General features: G+C 59.8%; 2 protein-coding genes across 3 annotated transcripts; both read right to left on the bottom strand.

Annotated features, from left to right (window-relative positions):
• Positions 1–351: 351 nt before the first annotated feature.
• Lrg1 (leucine rich alpha-2-glycoprotein 1) lies at positions 352–3991 on the bottom strand. The gene is made up of 2 exons (XM_052745646.1): positions 3896–3991; positions 352–1535 (listed from the first exon to the last, which is right to left on the bottom strand). Exons 1-2 carry the CDS (start codon positions 3989–3991, stop codon positions 501–503), a joined length of 1131 nt encoding a protein of 376 aa, XP_052601606.1. The 3' UTR covers positions 352–500.
• On the bottom strand, positions 3608–21338 carry Sema6b (semaphorin 6B). 2 transcript variants are annotated; one of them, XM_052746888.1, is made up of 17 exons: positions 21214–21338; positions 13896–14048; positions 13679–13802; positions 12557–12617; positions 12393–12455; positions 11972–12073; positions 11572–11662; positions 10365–10484; positions 9832–9920; positions 8601–8818; positions 7740–7871; positions 7145–7294; positions 6649–6831; positions 6414–6563; positions 6003–6080; positions 5818–5876; positions 3608–5428 (listed from the first exon to the last, which is right to left on the bottom strand). In XM_052746888.1, the coding sequence occupies exons 2-17, from the start codon at positions 14017–14019 to the stop codon at positions 4515–4517; spliced, it is 2658 nt and encodes an 885-aa protein (XP_052602848.1). In that variant the 5' UTR covers positions 14020–14048; positions 21214–21338; the 3' UTR covers positions 3608–4514. The 2 variants fall into 2 exon arrangements, with proteins under 2 accessions (XP_052602848.1, XP_052602849.1); XM_052746889.1 differs by lacking the exon at positions 21214–21338 and adding an exon at positions 20390–20506.
• Positions 21339–27275: the final 5937 nt, after the last annotated feature.

The raw sequence follows: 27275 nt of genomic DNA, 5'->3' as shown, positions 1-27275 counted from the left end.
TGGAGAGCAGGCTGTCAATAAAGGGCTTGCCATGCGAGCCTGAAGACCTGAGTCCGAATCCCCAGCCGCTACATTGTGGACTGTGAACGGAGCCTCTCCCTCTCCCTCTCCTCCCTCTCCCTCTCCTCCCTCTCCCTCTCCTCCCTCTCCCTCTCCTCCCTCTCCCTCTCCTCCTCCTCCCTCTCCCTCTCCCTCTCCCTCTCCCTCTCTCCCCCTCTCCCCCCTCTTCCCTCCCCCTCCCCCTCTCCCTCTCCTTCTCCCTCTCTCTCTGAGGGTATGAGCACAAAAATAAATGTAAAACAACAAGGAACCGCGTGAACGCTGAGTTGCTCAGTCAGCCTAGGAGCCGTTTTACTAACTGCTTTGGTGACCCCCTAACAGGGTGGCCTGGGGTGCGGCAGAGGGAGAGTGCTGGCGGCGAGGAGCCCGGAGGGGGTCAGAAAACCACAGTCCCCGCCCCCTGTCAGAGGGAATGGGGAGCCCGCACCCCAGTCGCCATCCTACAGGGACCCCAGCTCCGCCACGTCCAGCAGCAGCCGTCCCCTCAGGGCCTCGGGACCCGCACAGCGCGTGTCGTTCTGTGAGAACATCTTGTGTCTGTTGGCGTGCACCCAGCGGCACAGGTCCCGCAGGTCCTTGTCGCAGACCCAGGGGTTGTGCGACACGTCGAAGCCGTCCTGCATGTCGCGGGCCGGCCTCCCCAGCGACGCCCAGAGGCCGGGGGGCGTGCTGGACAGAGAATTGTTGGACAGATCCAGCATGTCCAGCTGCCGGAGGCCCCTGAAGGCGCCGGCCGCCACTGCGGCCAGCCGGTTGTCGCTCAGGAACAGGACACGCAGAAATGGCTGGGGAGCGAGCAGGCCATCCCCCAGCCTCCGCAGCCGGTTCCCTTCCAAGTGCAGCCGCTGCAGCCGCCTCGGGCCCCGAAGGAGGTCTGAGGGCAGCGTTTCCAGCAGGTTGTGCCCAAGGTCCAGGGTGCTTAGGGCGCGCAGGCCGGTGAGGAGCCTGGGGGGCAGTGTACGCAGCCGGTTCCCCGCCAGGTCCAGGTGGCCCAGGGCGCGCAGGCCCCACAGCCACCGCGCGCTCGCGGCCTGCAGCCGGTTGTCGCGCAGGACCAGGGTGCGCAGGGCGGCCGAGGAGAGGAAGAGCCCCGGGGGCAAGCCGCGGAGCTCGTTGTGGGTCAGGTCCAGGACGCGCAGCCCGGGCACGGGCGCCAGAAGCCCCGGGGCCAGCGCCTGCAGGCGGTTGCTGGAGAGGTGCAGCTCCCGCAGGCGAGGACAAGCTCGCAGGGCGGAGACGGGCAGCTGCGTCAGGTTGGAGAATTCCACCGACAGATGGACAGTGTCAGCCGGGAGGGGACTGGGGAACTCGGTGGCACGGTGGCAGGAGACGGTGCTGCCTTCAGCCGACGGCAGTACCAGGCATTCCTTGAGGCTGAACGCGATGCCCTCGGCTGAAGTCACCAAGAGGGCCAGGAGGAGCAGGATTCTGGGGAGGCACCTGCTGTTGAGGTCCTGGGGGCTGCGGTCAGGGAACTATGGTGAAAATACATTCCCTTCCTCCCCATGGCCACCACCCTGGACTGGGACGATATGAGCCTCATGGTTTGTTTCCTGAGTCTGTTTTTGTCCTCTTAGCTGGGTAGGTGAGTGGCAGAGCCAGTGAACTCCTATTCATCCTGCAAAGCCGCAGTTACACTATTTTTATTCTCACCTACTGCCTCCCCTCAGCTTCCAGAAGCAGCCTCTGTCCCACAGCAAATCTCACCTCTATGATGCTTGAGTTCCTGGGTCTGACACCTACACACTTCCTCCCCTGCTGCCAGCTCTAAAAGCTTACCAGTTATTAATTATTCCCAGCCCAACTAGCTAGTTACTTCTAATTTGGTTTGTATCTTGGGTCTATTCCTATCTCCCTAGTTATGTGATTGAAAGGGAGAGTCAGTGGACTCCTGTTCATCCTGCAAAGCCCCAGTCACAATGCCAGGCTTTCACTAACTCTTCTGTGCTGTCCTCAGGAGGGCAGAAGCTCCCGCACTGGGCTCCTCCTTTCTCTGTCCAGCTCTGGTTTGGGTTGAGCGGTCACCGCTGGGTACTCGGGGAGAACTCAGGATGCAGTCAGGTCTGGTTAAGTCCTGAGCACAACCCTGGGAGCTCTGGAGCTTCTCTACAGCAGTGGTGACTGTGGCCTTGGGCCTTAGCAGGCCCCTCCCCCATGCCTGCTCATGGGGCCTCTGGGGGCCTGTGTCTGCAGTAACAGCCTGCAGGTCTGCATCTGTCCCTGGCAACCTCAGTGGGTCAGACCAATGTCCCCATGGTTCTGCCTGGCCTGGCTCCAGGCCTGCCCGCGGGGGGGGGGGGGGAGACCTACCTCCCTCGCCGCCAAGAGGCCATGGCCGCTCTTCTCTTTTCTCTCTGTGTCTGTCCCTGTGGCCCCAGGCAGGTGGCTTTATAGAGTCCCCACCTCAACTCTGCAAAGCAGGAAAGAGCCTGGGGACGGGTCAGCATTACTACACCCTTTCCTGGCAGTGGCCACTGCTTCCTGCCCACCCCTTCCCGGACAGCATTTCTTCAGCTTTAGCTTCCTGGTATGGGGATTGGTCCCACACAGTGTCTCCAGAGCGGAGTCCCCACCTCTCCCCTCCCAGGATTCGGGGACTGAGGTTGCAATGTGACCCAGCACCTGGCTGCTCTTTGAGCCAGGGACAGGGAACAGCAGAAAGAGCATTGGGGAAACTCTGTGGCCTCAAATAGCTGACATGCTGTGTTTTCTTTCTTTGCTCAAGTAGCTTTCCTTTAAGGTAATGAGCAAGGGACAGTGCTTGGTTCTACATCTGAGCTCCCGCACAATGAACCGAAGCAGGTGGCTTAGGTTCTCTGGGACTCAGGTTCCCCACCTGCACAGCTGAACTCAATCTTCCAGAGATCTACTAATGAGTGTGAAATGTATGCAGGTGTCTGTTGTGAAGACACAATGTGGTCGAGTGTCATCACAGCACTCTGGGGTTGGCATATGGAGGCAAGAGGATCTCTTCCACTTTGACGTCAGCCTGAGCTCTATAGTGAGACTTTTGTCAAACAACAACAAAAACTACAATAGTGAAATGCATTTTGAGGCTATGAATTTGCCTTTGAAGACAACTTTGGCCATATCACATGCACACACACTTGCAGAGGCCACAGGTCGATGCTGCCTGTCTTCCTCAGTAGCTCTCCGCCTTGTTCATTGAGACAGGGCCTCTCACTGGTTAGGCTAGGCTGACAGGCTTGAGAACTCCAGGGATCTTCCTGTCTTGGCCTCCGAGCTCTAGAATTACAGGTGCTCACCACCACACCCAGGTTTTTCTGAGTGCTAAGGGATTCAAACTTAGGTCCTCATGCTTATGTGGGAAGTGTTCTGCCCACTGAACCATCTCTCCAGCACCTAGTGAGTTCCTCAGTGTTATTAAATCTTCCTAGGTCTTCACACTTCTCCCTGACCTCTCCTCCCATCCTGGACTCTGAGAGGCTAAATCCCCATTTGCCTGTGAGCATGACTAAGAGCAGACTCTGTCCCCCAAGTGTTCCCAGTCACCCCAGGAAAACAGAGCTGACCCAGAGTCGAAGGGGCCGGTGGATGTAAACAGAGTTTTATTGACGGGGATAGGGCTGGGGAGAGAGTCCTGGACTCAGCTGGCCACGTGGCATGCACGGTCAGCTGGCGGTCAAAGAGGGGACGTCACAAGGGGGGGACGGGTGGCATGGGCCTCCTCTGACCACCCCAGGGCTGTATTTACAGGGGGGTCTGCCCACCTCCACCCCCCCAAGACCCCCACAAGCCCTTTAGAAGCAGGTCCCCCCATCTCCCAGCCTGGACCCCAGGTCCCCTCTGCAGAAGCAGGATTCGAACTCCAAACCGGCACCTCGGAGGCCCCCTCCCCCGGGCTTCTCTCCAGAAGTCCCACCATTGGCTCAGCCAACGCCAGGGTCTCTGAGGGCGCCTCCACCCACATTCTGAGTCGCACGCACGCACACCCACGGCGGCCCTGTCTCACACACACGCACACACACATTTCTGTCCCGGGCCCTTGCACACGAACAGGCCATGCACACAGACACACCCACACACACAGGGGCCCGGGACTGGGGAGGGGGTCCCTTCTGCGGAGGATGAGTTGAGGAGGGAAGGCTCATGTTTGCAGCTCTGCCTCCCCTCACCCCACGTCCTCACCCCCCACCCCGGCTGCCACCCCAAGAACGGGGCTGTGCAATTTCTTAGAAAAAAAAAAAAACTCAAAATAAACAAAAAGTCAAAGTCTATGCGAAGGTCAAAGGTCGGCCTCCTCCCGCCCACCCCGGGGCTTCGTGTCCTGAATCCTCCGAGATGGAGGGGGCTCTTGTGCTTCCCTGTGGCGAGGGGACCCCCACGCGCGTGGGTGGGGGACAGACGCGCCCCACTCGGAGCTGGCGGGGCCTGGTAACCTGGGCTCGGGCCCCTGGTCGCTGTGGTTGGCACCGTCGAGGCGTCCACCCAGCCTAGGGTACCGGAGGTGCAGTCCGCTCGCCCACCCCGCAGGGCAGTAGGTGCGCAGAGTCCGCGGGTGGGTGGCGGCGGGTACGGTGACCCCCGGGCCGGGCCTCGCCGCTGTTGAACGTGTGCGTGCGCCTCAGGGCTGCTGCTGGGGGCCCGTGGGGACCCGGCCTCCGCAGGCTGCTGGTCGCGGGTGGGCTCCACGGCCCAGGCAGGCCATCGCCCGCCGATGGGTCCAAAGGGCCCGTGGGTGCGGACACCACCCGCCGGCGGTCCGGGCTGGCATGGGGCGTGAGCGGGAAGTCGCCGGGGTGCGAAGCCCGGCCGGGTCTGGGGGCGCAGAGGCGACCGTCGGGGCCCGGCTCTGCCGGCACCGGGGGCTGCTCAGGGGCGCGGGCCGGCGCCAGCAGCAGTAGGGAGGTGGAGGCCGAGGCCGACAGCAGCGCGTGGCTGTGGTCCCAGGCTCGCGGCCCCAGGGCGTGGGCGTGCGGGTGTGGCGTGGGCAAGCGCTTCTGGGGCAGCGGCGTCTGCTCAGGGGTGGGCAGCAGCCCCGAGTCCAGGTCGTGAGGGCCACCATGCAGCAGTGCCGCCTTCGTCCAGCCGTTCTGCATGAGCGGAGCTAACAGGGCCTCCGGGGGACCCCCGGGGCCGCCGGCTCCTCCACGGCCCCCGGGCCCGGTTCCCCTGCGCTCGCCCAGCCGGCTCACACTCAGCACTGCCTCGCCGCCGCCGTGCGCCAGGATGGCCTCCTTGTCCTTGCGCCGGGCCAGCTCCCGCCGCTCGCGGAGACCCACGAACCAGCCCACGCTGAAGCCAGACACCACGGCGCCCACCACGAACGCCGCCACCGAGGACGTCACCAGCAGGTTCACTGACACCAGCCCTGCGCGCTCATCCGAGAGGCTGGCACGTAAGAGTCCTGGGGACAGAAGGTGGCAGTGTGGTCTCGCCCTGAAAGCCGGACTGTCTGCGGTAGATAGGCACAGAGCCCCGACCACGCCCCCAGTCCGTCACTGAGGGTTCTAGGATGTGGCTCCACGCCGACCACGCCCCCAGGCATGAGCTGTACGTCTGAGCCATGCCCCATGTCCGTGTTTTTTTTTTCTGGAATCAGTATCTTTCCCTTACCTCCCAATCAGGCGGATCTCATTTTTACCCTTCCCTTCAGCAGCCACCAGAGGGCGCCCGTGAGCACTGAGTCACTGTCTCTGCCCACAGCCTTCCATGAGCTCCCACCTCCCTCACCCCCAGGACTCAGTGTCCCTGGCTTGTGTCACAACACACAAGGGAATCCCTTTCCCAGCTTACCTGAGCAATCCCCTAAGCCCGAGGTGCTGGCCCCGGACACATCTTGCTCAAACGTGACACTGAGGTGGGGAAGGGAACAGAAGTAGACTTAGCAGAGAAGCCTTTGTACCCAGCACGGCACAGGAAGGGGGAACGCGGACTGTGGGTCCTCAGACACGCGCCCCACATGTCCCCCTTCCCCGTACCTGGTTCCTGGTCTGAGGAAGATGCAGGAACCGTCGGGGGCCCACCCGCAGTACGGATCCTGGCTGCCGATACAGTTCCTAGGATAGAGTATGTAACAGCCACTTAGGGGACCTGGGCCCTGTGGCTTCTGGTCACCATAGCTGTGGTCGACTCAGAGTGAGTCTTGGAGACCAGGGCTACTTCCTCTCCCTTTCTTCACACAAGGCTGGGCTGGAGTCTGAACCCACACAGTCCGTCCTCCCTGCGGCCTCCACCCAGCCTGCCCACTGCTCCATCCCGCCCCAGGGCCCTTGCACAGCTGTGTCGGCTGCCCAGTCCGCCTCTCCGTGAGCCAAAGCTTTTCAATGACATCTGGCTCTCCTCTCTGCCCTTGTCTCCTACCCTGTGCCAGCCTTGCGGGGGGCACTCACTTCATGCACCCCGAGTACAGCTGGCAGCGGGCAACGGGCACACGGACCACGCAGCGGGGGAAGGCCGCCAGCAGGCCACCTGAGGCTGTGTCCAGTTCCAGGCTCAGCAGTCGCTGCCCCCACTCACCACCACTGCCGGATCGTCCACACCTGGGCACACAGGGTAATGGGTGAGGCTGGTGTGCCCACCCCTTCGTTCAGCCAGCCACTCCCACCCCCCTGCTCATCCTCAGACCTGTCAGGCCGGTAGGTCTCAAACTCCTCCAGGAAGATGCTGGGCCCGGTGGTCCCTGAGACACTGGCATTGGGCCTCACAAGGAATTTGAGGATGGTGCCCACCTCGGAGCCAAGGAAGACTATTGTCTGATTGCCCCATGGGCCCGCACCCACATCCACAGCCACTCGGGTGAGCTGGTGCCTGGCACACAAGATAGAGTTGGAAGTCAGGTTGGCCCTGAAGCCCTGCAGGCCTCCCACCCCAGGTATCATGCATCCCCTAAATTGTGGGATACAGGAGTAGTTACACAAGTACACACTGACCGTTACACACTGATGCACACGACACCAAGAAGTCATGCTATGTCCTGCCTCGGCCCTTCGCATAGACTGTGCCCCCTGTTCCCTACCCCAGGGCCTTTGCATGAGCTGCTCTTGCCCAGCATATCCCTCAATAAATGAAGGCCCTTGATGGCGACCCATCCCCCTCCCACAGTGCCATCCCCAGCACTGACCGCATCAGAGTCCTCACGATCCAGGGCGCATGGCCCAGGGAAGGTACCGCCTCATCCATCAGTGGGTGGGTCTTCACGAAGTTGAGGATCTCATCTGGCAGGGCACTGGATGCATTGTACTGCATGCCGGGTGCTGCGCAGCTCCCGGGCCTGGAGGAAGATAGAAGGGGAGTCAGGGGGGGATGCAGGGCACTTGGGGCCCGGCTTGAATGGCTCCCTACTCTGAGGGTTTCCCCACTCTGACTTCAACCCACTAAACTCATTAGAGCTTCAGGACCTCCGCTCATCCTGATCTGATTTGCCCCGGGGCCTCATACAGGCCTCTCGCTCTGCCCCAGGGCCTTTGCACACACATTTGCCCTCTGCCTGGCTTATCCCTCAACACATGAAGGTTGTTGGCTAAGACCTGGTCCTTCCCAGCAGCCCTCTGGTGTTGCTTCCTCCACAAGCTTCTCTCGGCCCCCCCCCCCCGCACCCCACCCCCACCCCATCATCTCCTCATCCAACACGCTGAGCTGAGCTGAGCTCCCCTAAGCCCTCCACTGTAGGAGCAGGACGCTCCTTGGGCCCCTGTGAAGATGGACGCTGCTGTCACCTGGGCCGTGGCACTTGGTCTTCAGGCACCGGCGTCCAGATGGACTCAGGGGACTTCTGCTCTCGGAAGCGGCCTTCAAACACGGCAGCCACTTGGTTCATGTCGAAGGCGCAGACGGCTGAGCCGGGGATGCTGGCAAGGAGGCGAGAGACACTGCTGAGCCAGATGGGGTGGTGCCACCTCTGGGTCCTGTGCTGCCCCGGTCCTCTGTCCCTCTTCCCGCGTGAGCAACACAACCCACTCGACCTCCAGAACACCCCCAGGTGGGCCGCCGCAGCAGGGGTGGGCCGCCGCAGCGCCCCCGAGGCCCAGCGTCCCCGAGGCCCAGCGTCCCCGAGGCCCAGCCTCCCCGAGGCCCTCCGCCCCGAGGCCTTCGCATGTGTTCAGTTCCCAGCATGGTTTGCCTGGATGTCTCGTCCCCCAGAGGCCACGCTTCCTGACCTCTCTCCATTGGTCCTCATTTGCCTTTGGCTCTCTTGTGCTCTCAGACCCAAGTCCAGGCCTTGCTTCATGTGTGATCCTCCATAATTCTAGCATATTCCTTGATCCCACTGGTTCCCTCCACACCTGACACATGAACCTCCTTCCTCCGACCAGCACACAGCCTCTGAACCTTCCTATTTCCTGTCCCCTCTTCCCCACCCCCAGTGTCCCTTCTTCAGGAGCCCTCCCTGCCATGTCCCATAGGACGACAGGACTCCGGGGTGTCTCTTTGGTTCCTTGGCCCCAGCTTGGCACGGTGGTCTCCTGGGACCAATGTCACCTAACACAGGACTCAGAGAATGTTTGCTGAGTGAATGTGTGAACCCTGGATTCTGCTCACCAAACACCCACAGTGGGCACCCGCTGGTGCTGGCTGACCTGTTGCTGGGGGTTGAGAAGACAGCGAGGATCACCGGCCGGCCACCCAGGCTCACCACACCTGTCACAGCCTGCAGTACGTTGAAGTAGAAGTGGGAGTCCCCAGGCACGGAGCAGTTGAGCCGGGCCTTCAGGAAGGAGGTCCACTGCTTCTCCAGTACCCGTGGGGAGCCGCCCACATCATTCTTGCACACACGGGCCACTCGGGATACCACCACCTGGACAAGCGTCAGGCATCAAGAACAACCTGAGTCAGCATGGTGTAGAAAGGGCTGCTGCGAGCCATGCAGGGCAGAGGGGACCTCTGTTACAAAGGACTAGAGGAAACCTGATATCCACAGCATGTGGGACGCCAGCACCAGGGATACAGATGGCGCAGGTGACAATGCAGGAGATAAATGGATGGGTGGGTGGTGGGTGGGTGGTGGGTGGGTGGATGGATGGGTGGGTGGTAGATGGGTGGATGGATGGATGGATGGGTAGGTGGATGAGTGGGTGGGTGGATGGGTGGGTGGGTGGGTGGATGGATGGGTGGGTGGTAGATGGGTGGTGGGTGGGTGGATGGGTGGATGGATGGATGGATGGATGGGTGGTGGGTGGATGGGTGGATGGATGGATGGATGGGTGGATGGATGGATGGATGGGTGGGTAGGTGGGTGGGTGGATGGATGGGTAGTGGGTGGGTGGGTGGATGGATGGATGGATTGTGGGTAGATGAATTTGTGGATAGATGGATGGATGGATTGTGGGTGGATGAATTTGTGGATGGATGGGTGGATGGATTGTGGGTGGATGAATTTGTGGATGGATGGGTGGATGGGTTAATGGGTGGATGGATGGAATGACAGATACCGGGTGGATGGCTGTGTGTATGGTAGATGGCTGGTGGATGGGGGGTTGTAGCAGACTCAGGTTAATGCTTCTGTGAAGGGCTGAAGAATAGTTTGGTTTATGGTTGTGTCAGTGAGACAGACACAGTGTGGAGGGATGGATGGCAGCAGGAGCTGCGGGGCCACATGATACCAACGTCTCCAAAGTTTTCAAACTCCACAGTTACTCCTTAAATGTCTTCAGCCTCAGAGACACAGCCCTTGCTGGAGGGGACACCATGGAAAGGCTGGCCCCTCTGACCCAGGTGGATTCCATGGATTAGAACGCCTGTCCACCTTCCCCGATGTGAGCTTCTCAGCTCAGTGTCCCCTGCCCAGGCATCCCGGGGCAGTTCTGTCACCTTTTCCAGGTAGTTAAACTCCATGGCGATTTCCCGGAAGAAGAAGTAGACATGGCTTCCCCACTCCACCGCATGCACGAAGTATGGCTCTGTGGAGAGAGCGTTGGGACCAGCCTTAGCCTCTGGGGCACAGAATGTCATCAGAGCATACTGTGAGCCGTGCCTTTTACCATGAAGAGGGGACTTAGAGTGACTACTTAGCCAAAATGACTGCGTTCAGTTTGACTCTTTTTGGGTGAATGGGGTCGTAACTCAAAAAACCACTGTGTCCACACTCCCCAAGCCAATCTGTGCTCTTTTAAGATATCTTCCTCCCTATGTGGTGGAGAGCTAGGCTCCCGAGTGTCCTGTCCTTCCAGCCGCATACTCCCAGCATGCTCTACATCAAAATCTTCCATCTAGTTTCATCTTTGAGAAGATCGGCAGATTCCAGTGTCTCCGCTCCTGATCTTCCCTGGGACTCTTACTTTGTTGGGAGATGTTGGGTAGATGTCACATCTACAAGGTTTACACTCTGCTCAAATGGGTCTCACCTTTAAACCACTTGGAGTCATGCTTTACTGTGCGCAGGGTGGGCCGGTCCCCGAGGCTGCGGTAGATGACAGCGTCGATAGCTAGGAAGTCAGTCACCGTGGCTGTGAAGAGCATCCCATCTAGATACGGGGGGGGGGGGGGGGGGGGGGGGGGGGGGCGGAGAATATTATTTTAAGGTGTGTTACATTTGTTCATGCTCAGGAACATTTGTTCAATGACGCAAAGATGTGTTGCATTCCTTTATGTTGCATTTGTTTAACTCTGTGAAGCTGTGTCACTTTGCCTGTTTAAAACACCTGATGGCCTAATAAAGAGCTGAACAGCAAATAGCAAGGCAGGAGAAAGGATAGGTGGGGCTGCCAGGCAGAGAGGATAAAAAGGAGCAAGAAGATCAAGGAGGAAGAAAAGAAGGGGCCAGCCACACAGCCACACAGCCACACAGCCACACAGCCACACAGCCAGCCATGGAGTAAGAGTGAAGGTAAGATTTACAGAAGTAAGAAAAGGAAAAATCCCAGAGGCAAAAGGTAGATGGGATAATTTAAGTTATGAAAAGCTGGCAAGAAACAAGCCAAGCTAAGGCCAAGCCTCCATGTGTGATTTATTTGGGAGCTGGGTGGTGGGCCCCCAAAGGAGTAAAGAGTGAAAAAACAAAACAACAACATACAGAGGAGCAAGGTGTGAGGGAAGTGGATGGGGCAGGGGAGTTATACTGAGAAGGCCCTGAGAAAAGCCAGGCGTGGTGGTGGCACACCCCTGAATCTCAGCACTCAGGAGGCAGAGGCAGACAGATCTCTGAGTTTGAGGACAGCCTGGTCTGCAGAGTGAGTCCCAGGACAGTCAAGGCTATACAGAGAGACCTTGTCTTGAAAAACAACAACAACAATAAATAATAATAATAAAAGGCCCAGAGGGGGCCAGGGCAAAACATTGGAACCTCAGCCTACTGTGGCCTGTCACCAGGTTGAGCCTGGAACCCATCATGATCCCAGGACTGGTTGAGCCTGGATCCCAGGCTGAGTCCCAATACAGGAGAGTCTAAATCCAGCTGAACCTTGATCCCAGGCTGAATTTCTTCATCCGGGCTCAGCCTAGCCACCATCCTGACCCTGACCAAGTCTGCCCATTTCCCACCTGCCTCCGAGATTTTAGGAATGGAAAATGCCTTTCTTGGGGCTGGATGGGTCAACAGCAGGAATTGCTCACCTGAGAAGAGGGCGACATTGGCATGCTTGGGGTCGTAGGGGCAGCGGGCCATGCCACTGATGTTGTCCCCGAGGGGTTGCAGCGTGTCCATCTGCATGGAGGACAGAGTCTGAGCAATGGATCTCACCCTGCCTGGCAGTTCCAGGCTTCCCCACTCCTCCACTCCAGACAAACCCCTAGCTTCACCCTGCACTGCTGTGTGACTCTAGCCAGTCAATTAACTTCTCTGGGCCTCAGTTTCCTGGCCTGTGAATGGGCCCAAATCTATCATAGTCAGTCTTGCAAGAAAAGGGGGAAAGCCTGGCAAGCCCTAGCACAGGGGTGTGTGTGGCTGGGAGGAAGTCCTGGGCAGATGGAGGGAGGAGCAGACCCTCAGGGGCTCGGAAGGGCTGAGACTCACACTGTAATTGGCGCAGATGGGATTGAACGCATTGGAGCCGCACACGAAGAGCGTGGACTCGTCACGCAGCAAGAGCACCTTGACGAAGTTCCGACACTCGCCCTGGGGTGGGGAGGGAGGCGGGAGTCATGGAGGGTGGGCGTTGCCTGGTCCCTGTACACAGGGCTTGGGCTGGGAGCTTCGCCAAGGCCGGCCTAAGGGATGGGGCTACCCGCAGGGGTTCAAGGAGGTCCGGCGTGTCCTGGGTAGATTGGATTCGGCAACTGACACATCCCACTTTCAATGTAACCATAACAAGGTGGGGCGCCTCCTCTGCGATGGGAAGAATTACCCTGAGCCTGGCCAGGGAAGCTTGGGGACTAGGCATGCGACCAGGGAGGGTGGGACAGGCCAGGCCTGGACAGGGCCAGGTTCCTCTAACCTCTTGCTTGCCCTTCATCCGACACACATCGATGTCACTGGGATTGGAACGCCAGGTCAGCTTCTACCGTCACAAAGAAAGCGGGGTGAGGGGAGTGTGGTCCCCAGCACCCCTCAGATCCCTCCTATCCGCCCAGTCACCCCGGTACCGCACGCCGTCCTCACCCTCTGGTACCGCAGCTCTGTGGATGTGGACGGTTCCAGTTCTACCTGGTATAGGTTGTCTCTACAGGGAAAGCATGGTCCGTGAGATTGCGGGACCCCCACCACCTTCAGTCCTACCACAGAAAACGTGAGGCCCATCCGGCACCCACACTGTTCCTGGCCCCATTTCTGGTTTCTGCCTTTGAAATCTATCCCAAACCCCGCCCGCCCCCACCCCACCCCACCCCACCCCCCGCATGCTGCCACCTGGTCCTCGAACTCTGACAGCATGGACACATCCAGGCCTCGGTGCCAACCTGGCCTTGAGAAGCTGCCACCAGGGGGCGCCTATGAGCCCCGAGTCCACGCCTTTACCTGCAGCCTGTCACGCCAACCTTCCATGGTTCCAGCCCCAAGTCCTCTTTTGAGTCCCCTCTATCACCCTCTCTAGGCACTCAGTAAATTGTGCCCAGACAGGGTCCCAACAGTCATACACCCAAGCCAACTCTAGGCTCTAACCATGCAGTATCCAATGCCCTTAAAACTCAGGCTTCAAGCAAGAGGATCTCTGCGAGTTCGAGGCCAGCCTGGTCTACAGAGTGAGCTCCAGGACAGCCAGGGCTACACAGAGAAACCTTGTCTCAGAAAAAAACAAAAAACAAAAACAAAGCACAGGCGCAAAGCCTGAACCTGGAAGTGCAACCCCTAGGCCCCACGTGAAGGGGGAAGAGACCACCTCCCACAGGTTGAACTCTGCATCCGTCCACCTTTGCATACACACCGTCACACACGCCGCACAAATACAAGCACAAAGTAAAATGGAAGCCGGGCATGGTGGCACACCTTTAGTCCCAGTACCCAAGAGGCAGAGGCAGACAGGTCTCTGTGAGTTCGGGGACAGCCTAGTCTACAGAGTGAGTTCCAGGACAGCCAGGACTACACAAACCCTATCTCGAACAAAGAAACAAATGAAACCACCCAGCATTCAGCACCCTTAAACTCAGTGCTCAATAGCCTTACAACTCAGTTCAGCACCCTTGAAAACTTAGCATTCAGTACCACAGGTCACACATTCCAGCAGAGTAACAGGCCCATCATGCACCCCTCAAATGTGCTCCCATGGGCTCCCCAACATTTGCACACCTGTCCCCGATGAACAGTGTCCTGTTAACACGTAGCACCCGCTGGATGTTGAGGTCCTCAGCACCCTCCGCAGGGGTCAGACGACCAGGCCCGCTGCCCACGAACACGGGGTAATGGCTCAGGTCTAGGGGAGGGTGTGGAAGGAGGATGAGCTTGGAAATAAGGTCCCGCCCACCTGGGACCCCGACGCTCCCACCCATGGACTTCCCAGACTCACAGTCCCTCGGGGCCACGCTGAGTGGGGGTGGTTCTTCCGGGAAGAGGCCGTGAGCGACCCCCAGGAGCAGCAGCAGGAGCAGCAGCAGGGCCGGGCGGGGAGGGGGCGCTCGAGGGGTCGGCATGGCGAGGACCAGGTGGCCACAGGTGACACCTGCAAGGTAGGAGTGCGTTGTGGCGCGGCCTGCAGTTCCACCAGCAGCCGGCAGGGGGCGCAGGAGCCCCTCCCTTCCTCCCAGAATAAATGCAACAATAACATTGATAATAATAACGACGCTCAGACGTTGTTTAATTAACAAGCGACTTTACGACCACATGTGAGTAAAAGTCTCAGGAAATAGCTGCAAACGAAAATGCATTAGGTAATTAAAAATTAATCACGAGAATTACAACAATGGATATTATCTTAAAACATGTGCTTAAAAATCCAATCTCAAAAAGCATTTTAAAAAAAATCATTCAAATTAAAACGCAAAAAGCCTTAGAGCCTGGCGTCGTGGCACAGGCCTGTCATCTCAGCCCTGGAGAGGCTGAGACAGGAGCATCATTAGGTCTAGGCCAGCCTGGGCTACATAACAAGACTCCACGATAAAACCAATGGCCACAAAATTAAAACAAAGAGGGACAGGATTTTAAATGCAAAGGCTGAACAAAACATAAGAGAATTAAAAGCCCATGGCGTTTTATAAACCACAACATAAGCGATGGAGTCACAGAACATCCCACATGACATGGCCTAGAGTCCCTGGTGGGCTTGACTTCCTGTCCCCTTGGGCGCTTCTTCCTGCTCTCATCCATAACTGAGGAATCCTAAGGTAGGTGAGTTCACACATGGGACCCCAGCCCTCCAAAACTGGGGACCCCAGGGCAGGGCAGCACCTCCCTACCAGAAAGGGGTGCAGTCCAGGTCTCAGACATCTCCACATGGGACTCTCAGCAGCTTCATCAATCTCCAGCAAGCTCTGGGCCTCAGTTTCCCCATCCAGGCAGCAGAGACGTCCCCCAGCCCTCCCCTGACCTTGTGTCTTGGGGATCTGGAGCCCCAGTAGGTGGGGGCGATGAAGGGAACATCAGCCCCAGAACACAGGGCTCTAACGGTCAGGGCCAAAAACAGGAAGACCTTGCGCGGCTTCCTCTGCCTGACCCCAGCTTCCAGGATTTGTGACTCAGAGGACGTGTGTCCTCGGACATGAGCCTACTTCCTTATGAGCTTCCTACAGGGCTCCTCCCCTGCGCTGCTCGCCTGTACCCGCCCCATGACCCCAGATTCCAGGAGACTGACCTGAGCACTGGGGCCACCTTGACCCTGCTATTACCTCAGCCCCTCATTGGAGGATTCTGGGTGGGGCTCCACCCTGACCACGCCCCCAGACCCTCACTGGGGATTCTCGGTCTGATCAGAGTTATATCAGGACATAACCACAGGAGCCTCATTGGGGAGCTCTGGGTTCAACAAGAGCCCCTGCCCAACAAAATAAGGTGGAATATTAAACATAAATCTTTTTTTTTTTTGGTTTTTCGAGACAGGGTTTCTCTGTGTAGCTTTGCGCCTTTCCTGGAACTCGCTTTGGAGACCAGGCTGGCCTCGAACTCACAGAGATCCGCCTGGCTCTGCCTCCCGAGTGCTGGGATTAAAGGCGTGCACCACCACCGCCCGGCTCTTTTTTTTTTTTTTTTTTTTTTTTTTTTTTTGATTGGTTCTTACTATGTAGACCAGGCTGGCCTCAACCTCCCTGAGATCCACCCCTGATCCCTAAATCTGGGTCTTCAGGCGACACTATTTGAACCTGGGGTTCCAACCCTTCTCAGACACGCTGCAGCCTCCTTGCACCCCAAAGCCCCTCCACGCCGTCCAGGGCACCCTTTCACGCTCCCTCTCCACCCTGCCTCAACTCAGGGTCACCCACACTTGTAACACATGTTCCACTCATCCATGAAGTTCTCCAGCACACAGGGATGAAGGACACCATGGGCCTATCTCCTCCAGGCCCTCAGCCCGGGTCCACCCCCTCCCCTCCTCCCTCTCTGTACCCCCCCCCCCCAGCTTCTCCAACTGCGCTCTGTCCTGCAGGGTCTTTGCACAGGCTGACACCCCTAGGTGCCCACATGGCTCTCCACAGCAAGGCATACCTTTGGCGCTCAATAGTCGCTTGCTGTGTGTGAATGCATGATTACCACTGAAAGCTGCACCCTGCCCACCTCAGTGTCTCCCAGTCCCCTGACACACACCCACAGTCACCCCAACACCGAACCTGTCCCTGTGTGTGTGGCCACCCACACGTGTGTTCACACGTGTCCCTGGGTGCACCTCCACCCTCAGCACCTGCCTGAGTACCTCCCCCACATGGCTTCCAGGGACTCTGGTTCATGTGACAGCCCAACCTCACTGGCTGTGTGAGGAAACTGAGACCCAGCTTGCAGGATGGACAGACCCCGCCAGAGGCCAAGGACAGTCACTTCCTGGGGCTCTGCCTCCAAGACAGCTGTAAAGGTCCCAGATGTCGCACTTGACCCCGGGGGCAGAACATCCCCCGGTTGGTGGCTGTTGTACAATGGTCCAGGTCCACGGCTGACCGGCGGCCTTAGCCTGATGCCCAGTGCCAGGGCCCACTCCCACCCCAAACTCCTCACCTCCCATCCCAACCCCCACCCTTGCCCCACCACCCCACCCCTAAATCCCCCACCCTCACCCCCATCCCTCACACTCACCCCATCCCCCAAAACCACCTCCACCCCACACTCACCCCACCCCCACCTCCTTACCCCACCACCCCACCCCTGCACCTCCATAAGCAAGTTCTACCTTCAGTCCTTATTGATTTCAGGGGTGCTGGGGTGCTAGAAGTGTCCCCCACCTTCCTGCCCCCCAACTCCTCATGGCCACCAAGCAAGTCACAGCCGGGCTCTCTAGGCTCTGCCCCTCACCTGGCTGTGACCCCGGCTGCGACCTCCCTGGGCCTCTGTGAATTCCACAGGGACACAGACCCTCGGCTGACAGCAATCCCCCTGCCTCCTCCTCCTGCCTCCTGGGTTCCGCAGTGGCGCTGGCATCCCCAGGGGGATCAGGTGACGGTCAGCAGCCCGAGCTGGCCTGGTCCGGTTACTAGCTCCCCTTACAGCTCCCCCAGCTGCCTTGCGTCCCGCTTGGCAAAGGCAGGGAAGGGACTCAGCCTCGCCCCACTCAGCTCGACCCCCACCTTCCTGACTCCTCAGTACTGGGGCCTCAGTTTCCCCACCCACAAGTGAGAAGTGTGATGTCCCTGCACCCATCCCCAGTCAGTTATTGAAGTGTATACGAGTGTTGCACAATGGTGGCTTAGCTTTAAGAACGTCTGAACTTCCTCTGGGAAGCAGTCACTGCTGTGTCCCCAAAACACAAAGCCAGCATACAGTAGTCACTCAATAAATACCAGGTGAATCAATGCCCTGAGAAAAGCGCTCTGGCAAAGGCATGCTCACTCCAGACTTTTTTTTTTTTTTCAAGACAGGGTTTCTCTGTGTAGCCTTGCACCTGTCCTGGATCTCACTCTGTAGACCAGGCTGGCCTCGAACTCACAGAGATCCGCCTGCCTCTGCCTCCCGAGTGCTGGGATTAAAGGCGTGCGCCACCACCGCCCGGCTTGCTCGCTCCAGACTTTCTGAGCACTGACGGTATACCAGCACAGTCAAGGATACAGCCGTGACCCATGTCATACATGCCCAGGCGTTGGCACTTCAGCGGGTATACAGAAAGTAGTCAATAAATGACGTGCAAGCTCCCCACAGGTGTGAACCCACGTCATGCCCATACCATCCCTGGGATACAAGGAAACCCCAGAGCTCAGAGAGGTTGCACCACTTGGCCTAAGTCACACAGCACCACCCCAGTGGTTAGTGGGGCAGAGAGCTGAGTGAGGGGACCTTGTCCTCCGGGGACCTGCGAGCCCACCCTGACGCACACCGGGGATATGCAGGGTGACAGGCGCCAGGGCCTTGCAAGGACTGTTGGGAACAGGAGATGAGGAAGACAGGCAGAAACAGGTCCCTGCGGAAGACCCTGGGGTCAGAGTGGACCAGGGGCCCCACGTGACAGCCCATGGTGGAAGTCAAAGCTGGGGTCACCGTGCATGTGACCTCAGGACCATGGACTGGGCAGGACCGCAGCACCCCAAGCTTTGGGTCTTCCCAGCACCTGGGAGTCAGACCCTCTGAAGGGGGTCTACACAAACACTTATGGAGCACCTACTGTGTTCAGAGCCCTGGGGTAGTGTATCAGAGGACATCTACCTCAGTCTCTGGCGTAGCGGCTGCCTGGACTTTCCACCTTCACGGGTGAGAAGACTAAAGCCCAGAATGGGGAGGAGCCGGAGCTGGCACAGCCAGGAAGTGGCCACAACTACTGCCCATGAGGACCCACCTAGGGGTGAAGACGTCCCCAGCTTATGGGACCCCCAGCGCCCATACTCCCTGCAGCCCTGTGACATCTGCTCTGCTCTTCTCTCCCTCTGCCCCAGAGACCCGGGCCTCTCCATCACCCCAGGCTGCATCCTGCAACTCGGGCCCTTGTACAGCCTGGACCACTGCCCCGGGGCTTTGCATGGCCCTGCCCCCTGCCCCAGGCCTTTGCTCTGGCCATTGGCTTTGTTTTATATGTGGAGAAACTGAGGCTCTGAGGGGGCAGGTTTGATCTAAGTGCTGCCTCGGGGCTGAGGGCCACATCCGGGGAAGGGAATCTCTGCTGCCTCTAGTGTAACTATCAGAAAATACATGACCAACTTCTACACATCCCTCACTGCCCTAGCTGCAAGGCCCCTTCTCCATGTGCCTTCCCTGAGCCACAGCTCAGAATCCAATTTTCCCTAGCTTCAGTTGCTCCCTCCACTCCAAGCTCCAACTGTACACAGCGGAGTGAGCCAGGATCTGCCTCGGTTTCCCCTCCCGTGGTCTGGAAGAGTTCTGAGGAACAAATAGACAAGCTCTCTGTGCAAGACACAGACCACAGCACACAGAGGCCACTGGGAATGTCTATTGACGGACTGAATGACTTCCCTGATCACTCAAGGTCCCCCTAGAAGCCCATAGTCCCCCTTAGGGCTTTTGAAAGCATCCAGGAAGTTTCTTGGGGCTGAGCCAAGTGCATCCTGGGAAATGTAGGCTTCAGACGTCCTGGCCTGCATCTCACCTGAGCTAAGAGTCACCCACCCACCATGGCCCTCCGCGAAGGAGCAGCCGCGCGTCGACACCTCGGCTCCCAGCGGCTCTGAGATCTCGCCATGTCTCCCGTTTCTTTATAATCCCCCTGGCTCCTCGTGGCCCCGGGAGTGAAGCTCCCACTTCAGAAAGTTCAGGCGCCCTGGGAAGTCCTCCCACTCCCCAGCTCAAAGCTCCCAGCTGCCCCTCCAGGGCCACACCCAGGGTCAGCTCGGGACACTCGCCTTCCCTGGAGGCGCCGCCGGTCACCTTTCGGTCTGGCTCACCTGTCCGCAGGCTGACGTCACCTCTTCCAAGGGCAGCTGCCTGCCTGCCCTCTGCCACAGACAGACAGACAGACTGACGGGGGAGGGCTGGAAGCCCCAGAGGACCTGAGACCCCAGGACACGCGGCGGAGGAAGAAGCCGGCAGAGCCGGTCGTGAGGAGGGTGCACAGAGACTGACCTCCTGCCCCAGGACATACAGCGAAGCTAAAAGTTCCAACCGACTTCCCGCCAGGGCCCTAGACATCCAGGGCCACCTCGGAAGAGACAGGGACGCGAGAGCGCTCGGTTTCCAGTGGACGGAAAGAGCGGACTCCCTCACTTGCCGTGGAACCCATGGCCTCACAACACTAGGCAGTACCAGCTGTCACTCAGTGCCTCGGTTTCCCCACTTCTTCTTGGCCCCCAGGCTGCCATCTACTCAGCCCGAGACTCCCCAGCAGGGAGCAATGACCCCCATCCCTCCACCCCAGCCAGCAGGCCAGACGCATCAGGCTCTCTCTCCCAGGTCCAGGCCTTGAACCGGGGCCCTCCCCGCCTCTAACCTCTCAATAACCTGAAAGCAATCGTGCACCCTGAAAATCTGCCAGAATTCCCGAGTCCTGGGCCCGAGACAGAGAACTAAGCAGTAGCAGACTGTCCAGTCCCTCCGGCCATTCTGTCCCCCAGGGCCTCCTCCAGCCCAGAGCTTGCTGGGCTGCAATATTGGGCTTCCCAACTCGGTTACACTCAGCTTGGGGTAGGGGTGTCTGGCGGCTAAAAGAAAACAACCTGGAGGTGGGTGCCACAGACCTCAGGCAGGTGACAGAGACCTGGGGGAGAGACTACACAGAGCTCAGGCGGGGGACAGAGACCTGGGGGGGGGGGGAGACACAGATCTCGGGTGGGGGAACACACGAACCTCAGGCAGAGTGACAGCGACTTGGGAACCTCAGTGACACAGACCTGGCGCGGGGCAGGCACACAGACCCGGGGGGGGGGGCACACGGAGACCTCAGGCGTTGGTGACACAGAACAGACCTCAGGCGGGGGTGACACTGACCTCAGGCGGGGGTGACAGACTCCTAGCGGAGAGGAACTGGGATCCACGAGTCCCTCCCGACCTCAGGGATGTCGCAGGCCTAGAATTCGCCATCTGAGGCCCGGGTGGGGGTTCGGCCTGGCAGCGGCTCTGGGGAGGCGCCCCAAAGTCGGCGGTGGAGAGCAGGATGCGGCACGTGACCCCCGCCCCAGGGACCAATCAGCGCCGCGGTCGGCCGGGGGGCCACGGTGGCACCCACCCCGCGCGGCTGCCAGAGACGCTCCTTTGTCCCATTGTCGGGCTTTGGGGGGCCTTGGCCGCCCCCCTCCGGGCCGCGCTGCAGCGGGGGCGTTGGCCGCGGCCTGTGTTCCCCCCCACTCCAGCTGCGCTGCCGGAGGGGACCGGAGAGCTCCGGGCGCAGCCGGTGCACCGGGCCGCGTGGGGACCCACGGGAGGTCGCGGCTGTGTGTCCCGCCCCCTCCCCCACCCCCACTCGCAGGTCGTCGCCCCAACAATTCAAAGCCACCGTCGCTGCCCTGGCGCGACGAGCCCCGGCCTTGGCTGCAATCCCCGCCCGCTGCGCAGCCCGTTAGCCCCGCCCAGGGCGCTGGAGCGGCGACCGCACGCGGGGGGCCCCCCGGCTAGTGTCGCTGCACGAGGCGCCCGCGGCCTGTGCGTGCCCGGTGTGTGCGTCCCCGGCGCATCTGCCTCCGCATCTGTCCCCGCGTCCGTCCCCGCGTCCGTCCCCGCATATGTCCCCGCTGCATCTGTCCCCCTTGCATCTGTCCAAGGTGCGTCCCCGCGTCCGTCCCCACGTCTGTCCCCGCGTCCGTCCCCGCACTCACCTCGCAGCGCAGGCCGAGCACCTGCCCGGCTCGGCTCCGCAGCGCCTCAGCCCGGGCTCCCACGCGCGGGCGGCTCCCGCGGGGGCGCAGCGCGGTGTCCGGGCCGGGGCCGCATCTCCGCCGCCGCCGCCGCCGCCGCTGCGACTCGCGGCTCCGCCACCTCCGCCCCCAGCGCCCAAACCCGGAGCCGCGCAAAACGCGGCGCGGATCAGCGCGGAGCGGAACGGAGCACGGACCAGACGGGGCGCCTCCGCCATCCCCGGCCTCAGTTTCCCTCTGTGCCTCGCACCTCTCCCCACGGGAGTGACGCTGAAGGCCATGGGGTCCCGCACTCAGTAGGGCATCTCCAGTATGCAGTAGGTGCTCCATAGATGCTTTGCTATTATTATATGTTTTAGTGAGTTTCCAATTCATCTGACCCGCCACCCTCCCACAGGAACTTCACGGACGCGGGATAAGGTCCCACGGCCCCTGTGGACCTCATGACATCATTGAGTCAAACCACTGGGGTCTCTTTTATGTATTTGTATTGATTGACTAAGGCGGGATCTCCTATGGAGTCCAGGCTAGCCCCAAACTCAGAGTTCGTGGACTAAAATCCTGAGTCAACACGCCTGCAACTCTCACTGTCTGAGAGACTTTGGGACAGCAAGACATCTCTTTCCATGCCTCAGTTTCCCTCTGTCGGAAGCCCTCCCCATCCCAGACGTGACCCTGAATGCAAACCTCTCTCCCATGGATCTAGGTACCGCTTTACCTCCTGACATCCCCAGTATACAGTAAGCACTCCACACTGCTTTCGCTATTGTGTGGAGTAAATCCTGCTCCTACAGCGGCGGGGCACCCCTGTCCCACCCAGATGAGCACCCCCAACCCCAGGGACTGTGGGCTGTCTGGGAACAGCCCAGGGTGTCAGCATTTGAACTCTGACCCGAGGTCACTCTGAGGTCTGGACACCCTGAGGGGCTGGGCTGGCTGGCTCCTGTGGCCACCAGTCTGAGACCTCTCCATGGCCTATGACCCGCTTTGCTGTCCCCAGCAAACCAGCCAAGACACACAGCTACTGTGGAGAAACTGAGGCCTGCGTGGCAGGGGACGGGGCCAGACCTGGGGGTCTGCTCCTTGGCCTATAATCCGTTCATCCGACAAACATTGAGCGCCAACTGTATCCTTGGTCCCGGAGGCCTGCAGGTGACCAATGGCTTCAGAAACCCAGCGGCTCGGTGGCCGCCTGGGGGGAAGGAGGAGGAGGGGACACGGGGGGGGTTGTCAGGGCACGGTGGGGTGCGGGGAAGGCTGTCCCCAGGGAGACCTGTCTGAACAAAGGCCCATGGTCATGAATGACGCCTCTTTCACAGACAGGACAGGGAGGTCAAGCCGCCCTCCCCCACCGGCTCCGGCCCGTCTCGGCGCTGACCTGATGGCCATGGGGAGTGAGGGAGGGGGGACCTTGTCTGAGGCCTCCAGAGCCAGCAGCAGCATCCCTTCCCTCAGCTGTGGGGCAGGCCCCACCCCCTGGGCCTCAGTTTCCCCAGCCTCGGCAGTGCTGGTGCTCCCGCCCTGCTCCGGGCTCAGAGATTCCAGTGCGGATTTTGGGGACGCCCGAGGCTGCCGACACCTTCTTTCTACCCTGCCTGGCTGCGGCCCGGGGGTGCTAGGGGGTCCGGGGAGACCCTGAGAGGGACAGTTGGCCTCGGAGACCCTGGATCGGGAGGCTGGGCCTGGGCACAGTGAGGACCCGCTCCGGCCTCCGCGCGCCCCCGTGCGCCCCTCTCCTCCTCTGCTTGCTGTGTGACGCCAAGCAGCTCTCTGACCCTCTCTGGGCCCATCTGGAGCTGGGCAACCAACTTGCAACGGGCCACCTGGGTCCCTATCCCGACAGTCCCCTGCCTCAATTTGCCCCCTATGTCAGGCACACTTTGAGCCCAAGCTTGGGGTAGTGAGAGGGTCATCCTTGCTCCCCGGCACTCAGTGTCACTCCGGGTCCGGGCTGTGACCAGGGAATCCCCCCGGGGCTGCCCAAAGGGCAGTTGCGATTGGCTGAGGCCTCTCATGACGTCAGACCCTCCCTGACGCCCCCTCCCCCAAGAGGCACGTGGGGGGCGATGGCCGCGGGGGAGGGGCTCGGGTCGGGCGGATTGGGGTGTCCCCCCAGCCCGGGGTGGCAGCTGAGAGGCGCAGACGCAAGTGTGCGCGTCCCCCAGTCTCCCCCCCCCCCCCGGGGCTGCAGCTGCTCTGGCGACAGATGCGCCGCTCAGTCCGCCCAGCTGGTCCCGAAGCTCACGCGGCCCGGGTGGGGGAGGGCTGCGGCGGGCTCTGACCCTTCCTTGGCCCTGTCCTTTGACCCCCGGGGCAGGGGGTCCTCTCGGGGACCCTCCCTTAAACCCCAGGCCCCTCCTGGGACTTCTTTCAGTGTTGGGCGACGCGGGGGGCCGGGGGGGCTCCCGAAGCCATCAGCAACCCCGGGAAAGGCACAAAACCCAACCAACAAATAACAAGACAATCCCCTGGGGTGTACAGAGTCCTGACGAAGACGGGGCCTATATTAGGCACCTGCTGCATGCAATTCCAGGATCCCTGAGTGCAGCTATTGTTACCCACGGAGTGAGGAAATTGAGACCCGGGACCATGGGGTCCAGATTCTAAGCCTGGCTGTTGAGAGGAGTGTTCTTGGGGCTCCCTGTCTGTCTGGCATGTGGGCTGGCCGCTGCTGTACCCCTTCTTCCCTGCAGACCCAGCTCCTGCACCCCCCCTGCCCATTGCTGGGCCACTCAGGTTTGTCCCCACCCAAGGATGGGGGGTGGGGTGGGGTGGGCCCAGGTCTGCCCTGCCCGCTGCTGCGTTCCCAGGTCTGTAAAATGTCCTGGTAAACAGTAGGTAAGTTATGAATGCTGTCAGGACCTGCCTCCTTGCATTGAGGGGGAAACTGAGGCCCAGTTGGCCCTGGGGTGAGCCCCGAGCCACAGACTTTGCTCATCATTGAAGCAAGGCAACAAAGAGGACCTTCTTGCCAAAAGTGAGGAGGGTATCCAGTGAGACCACGGTTTCAGGAGCACTTACTGAGCACCCACTGTGTGCAGGACAACAGGTGTACTCGGCATATCTGAGTAACTCGGAGAAGCACTTTATTGAGCACCTACGGCATACAGCCCAGCCCAGGTCCTTTGCTCACTCAGATAACCCCAGGAGCACTGACTGAGGGCCTACGGTGTGCATTATAACCAAGGTACTTTGTGGATTTGGATAACCTTGTGTGCACTTCTTGGACACCTACTGTGGCTTTTTGCACACTGGGGTGAGTTAGCTCAGGAGCCCTACTGTATATGTGCACAACCCTGGGCGCTTTGCACGTTTATAGCTCGCTCGCTCGGCAGGGTTCAAACCCAGGACAGAGGCCTTGGCTGGTCTGAGTCCTGGTACAGAGGGAGGATGTGTGTGAGGCTGAGCTGTGTGGGGCCGGAGCCCCAGGGACCCTCCTCCTCCTCCCTCCCACCCCCCATCTCCCTGCCCCACCCCACTCCCACCCAGCGCCTCAGCAGAGCCCCCAGGAAGTCAACGTGCTCCCTGCATTTGTGCTCTAACCAGCAGAGTCCCCAGAAAGGCCCAGTACTGCCCTGGGTCGTCCCCCCACTCCAGGCTACCATTTGCATATGTAAATGAGGCCAGAGCCATCCTGGTCCCCACAGCTGAAGGGACAGGGATATCCTGATAAAGCCACCCTCAAACTCTCCAGGACCTATCCTCGCTCTGGGAGGGACAGTCACCCCTGATCCCTGTGGCTGCGTCCTGTCTCAGGGCCTTTGCCCACATGGCCCAGAGGTCAAGTGGTTAGGGACCAGCAAGCAGGCCACCGTGAGTCTGCGGCCCACCGCGGGTGAGTCTGCGGCTCACGGAGATTGCAATCCAAATCCAGCTTTGCCTCCAGGAGGCTGATTGACAAGAGGTCATTGCTGAAGATGCCCAGCACACAGTAGGTGCTCAACTGAGATTCAGTTTCCTCTTGCCTCTGTATTCCTCTGAAGCTGGGAAAGGAGCTCAACCACAGGAATACTACACTGTCAGGAAAAGGATAGGATGCTGGCATGGCCCTGACATGAATGGCCTGCCAGGGTCCCACTCCCCGGAGATCCCTGGAGTCCTCAGAGCTACGGAGACAGCAGGAAGGGGTGGCAGCAAGTGGAGAAGGAGAGATGTGGGGTCAATGGGAAGTTCTGGGGACAGTGGTGGGGACAGCCATGTGAGTGTGGACAAGCTGGGTGCTGAGATGTTAGTTACCGTCTAAAATCCGTGCGGGGAAGGCGGGGGGGGCGGGGGCTGCTGTAAACAGGGCTCAGGTGTGAATGACCTCACCGTGTGGCACCTGCCACCAGGCCCCCGTGGGTCACACTGACATCAGCATGTGTTGGGCTCTGGAGGCTCTGTGCTCAGGTTCACACGCCTCTACAAACCCGTTATCCAGATAACTTGAGTGTGTACCTACTGTGTGCTGGGCACACGCTGTCCTGACAGAGCTCAGGCACCACCTATTCCATGCACATTTATTGAGCATCTTCTGGATGCAGCAGAGGACACAGAGTGAAGGTCTCCGGCTTCAAGGTTCTGACATTCCAGGGAGACAAACGTGAAGAGCCCAGAGGTCTGTCCTGGGCTGTGTTGCAGAGCAGGGTCAACACTACCGGAGGAAGAGGAAGGGGCTGGGCAGGGGGACTTTAGATGGGTGGTCCCAGCAGGTCACACTGAGAGAACAAGTAAGCAGAGACCAAGAAGAACTGAAAGTGCCTGAGACAGGGTGCGGTTGTGCAAAGGCCCTGGGGCATGAGGAGCCTGGGACTGCCTCATGCGAGGCCTGTGTAGCTGGAGCACAGGGAGGGAGGGGGGACGGGTCAGAGGGGGGGTCACTCAGCACCTTGGCACAGGCCACTCTCTCACCCCTCCCGGTCCTCACCGGCTGGAACCACGTGGTGGGTCAGGATCCAGAACCTCTAGAAAGGTCCGACCCCCGCACTTCAGTCTCTCACAGCCCTGGGCCAGCCTGGTCCAGGTCTAGAGGGTTTTAGCACACGCTGGGACCAGGTGGAATGTGAGGTCACACTGTGTGCAGTGGGGTGCCCCTCTGCCCTGGGCTGCTGAGTCTGGAGTCATCCCATGTGGCAGACCCTGGGCCTGTAGGAATTAGGGGAGAAGCTGGAGTCCTCAGCACCCCTGCAGTCACTCCCATTAGCCAGGTGGATCCCCAAGGCCCTCAGCCTGCTGCAGACCGAGGCCAGGAGACCTGGGTCCCCTAGGCAATGGGGTGGGCCCTCAAGCACACGTGGCTCATTTGCATAAAACCTGCATCAATTAGCATATTTATTACAAGTGTCCACAGACCTTAGGCAAACAGTTTCCACAGGAGGGGGAGGAGCCTACACACCCACCTGAGTTTGCAGGTGGGGAAACTGAGGCCCACGATAGGGAGAAATACCAGGACATAAGAGAAAGCCTAGTGAGCATTACTCCTCTGGAGGCCAAGAAGGATGTCAGCCACTGTGACAATAGGAACATCTCTGAGGTGGTGACATTTGAGAATAAATGTCCAGAGAAACCCCGGGGAGGAGGTTATTCCAAGCAGAAGGCACCACCCAAGCGAAGGCCTAGGGGGAGGGGACTACTGGGGCAAGGGACTACTGGGGCAGGGGACTACTGGGGCAGGGGACTGCTGGGGCAGGGGACTACTGAGGCAGGGGACTACTGAGGCAGGGGACTACTGGGGCAGGGGACTACTGAGGCAGGGGACTACTGGGGCAGGGGACTACTGGGGCAGGGGACTACTGGGGCAGGGGACTACTGGGGCAGGGGACTACTGGGGCAGGGGACTACTGGGACAGGGGACTACTGAGGCAGGGGACTACTGGGGCAGGGGACTACTGAGGCAGGGGACTACTGGGGCAGGGGACTACTGAGGCAGGGGACTACTGGGGCAGGGGACTACTGAGGCAGGGGACTACTGGGACAGGGGACTACTGGGGCAGGGGACACAGCTGTGTAAAGGTTCGCAGCCCAGGATAGAAGTTCCTGAGAGA

Source organism: Peromyscus californicus, unplaced genomic scaffold (genome assembly GCF_007827085.1).
Source record: "Peromyscus californicus insignis strain IS unplaced genomic scaffold, ASM782708v3 Scaffold_1__1_contigs__length_55948999, whole genome shotgun sequence".
Lineage (NCBI taxonomy): Eukaryota > Metazoa > Chordata > Mammalia > Rodentia > Cricetidae > Peromyscus > Peromyscus californicus.
Note: the sequence above shows the minus strand (reverse complement) of the source record. Positions and strands in the feature narration are given on the sequence as shown.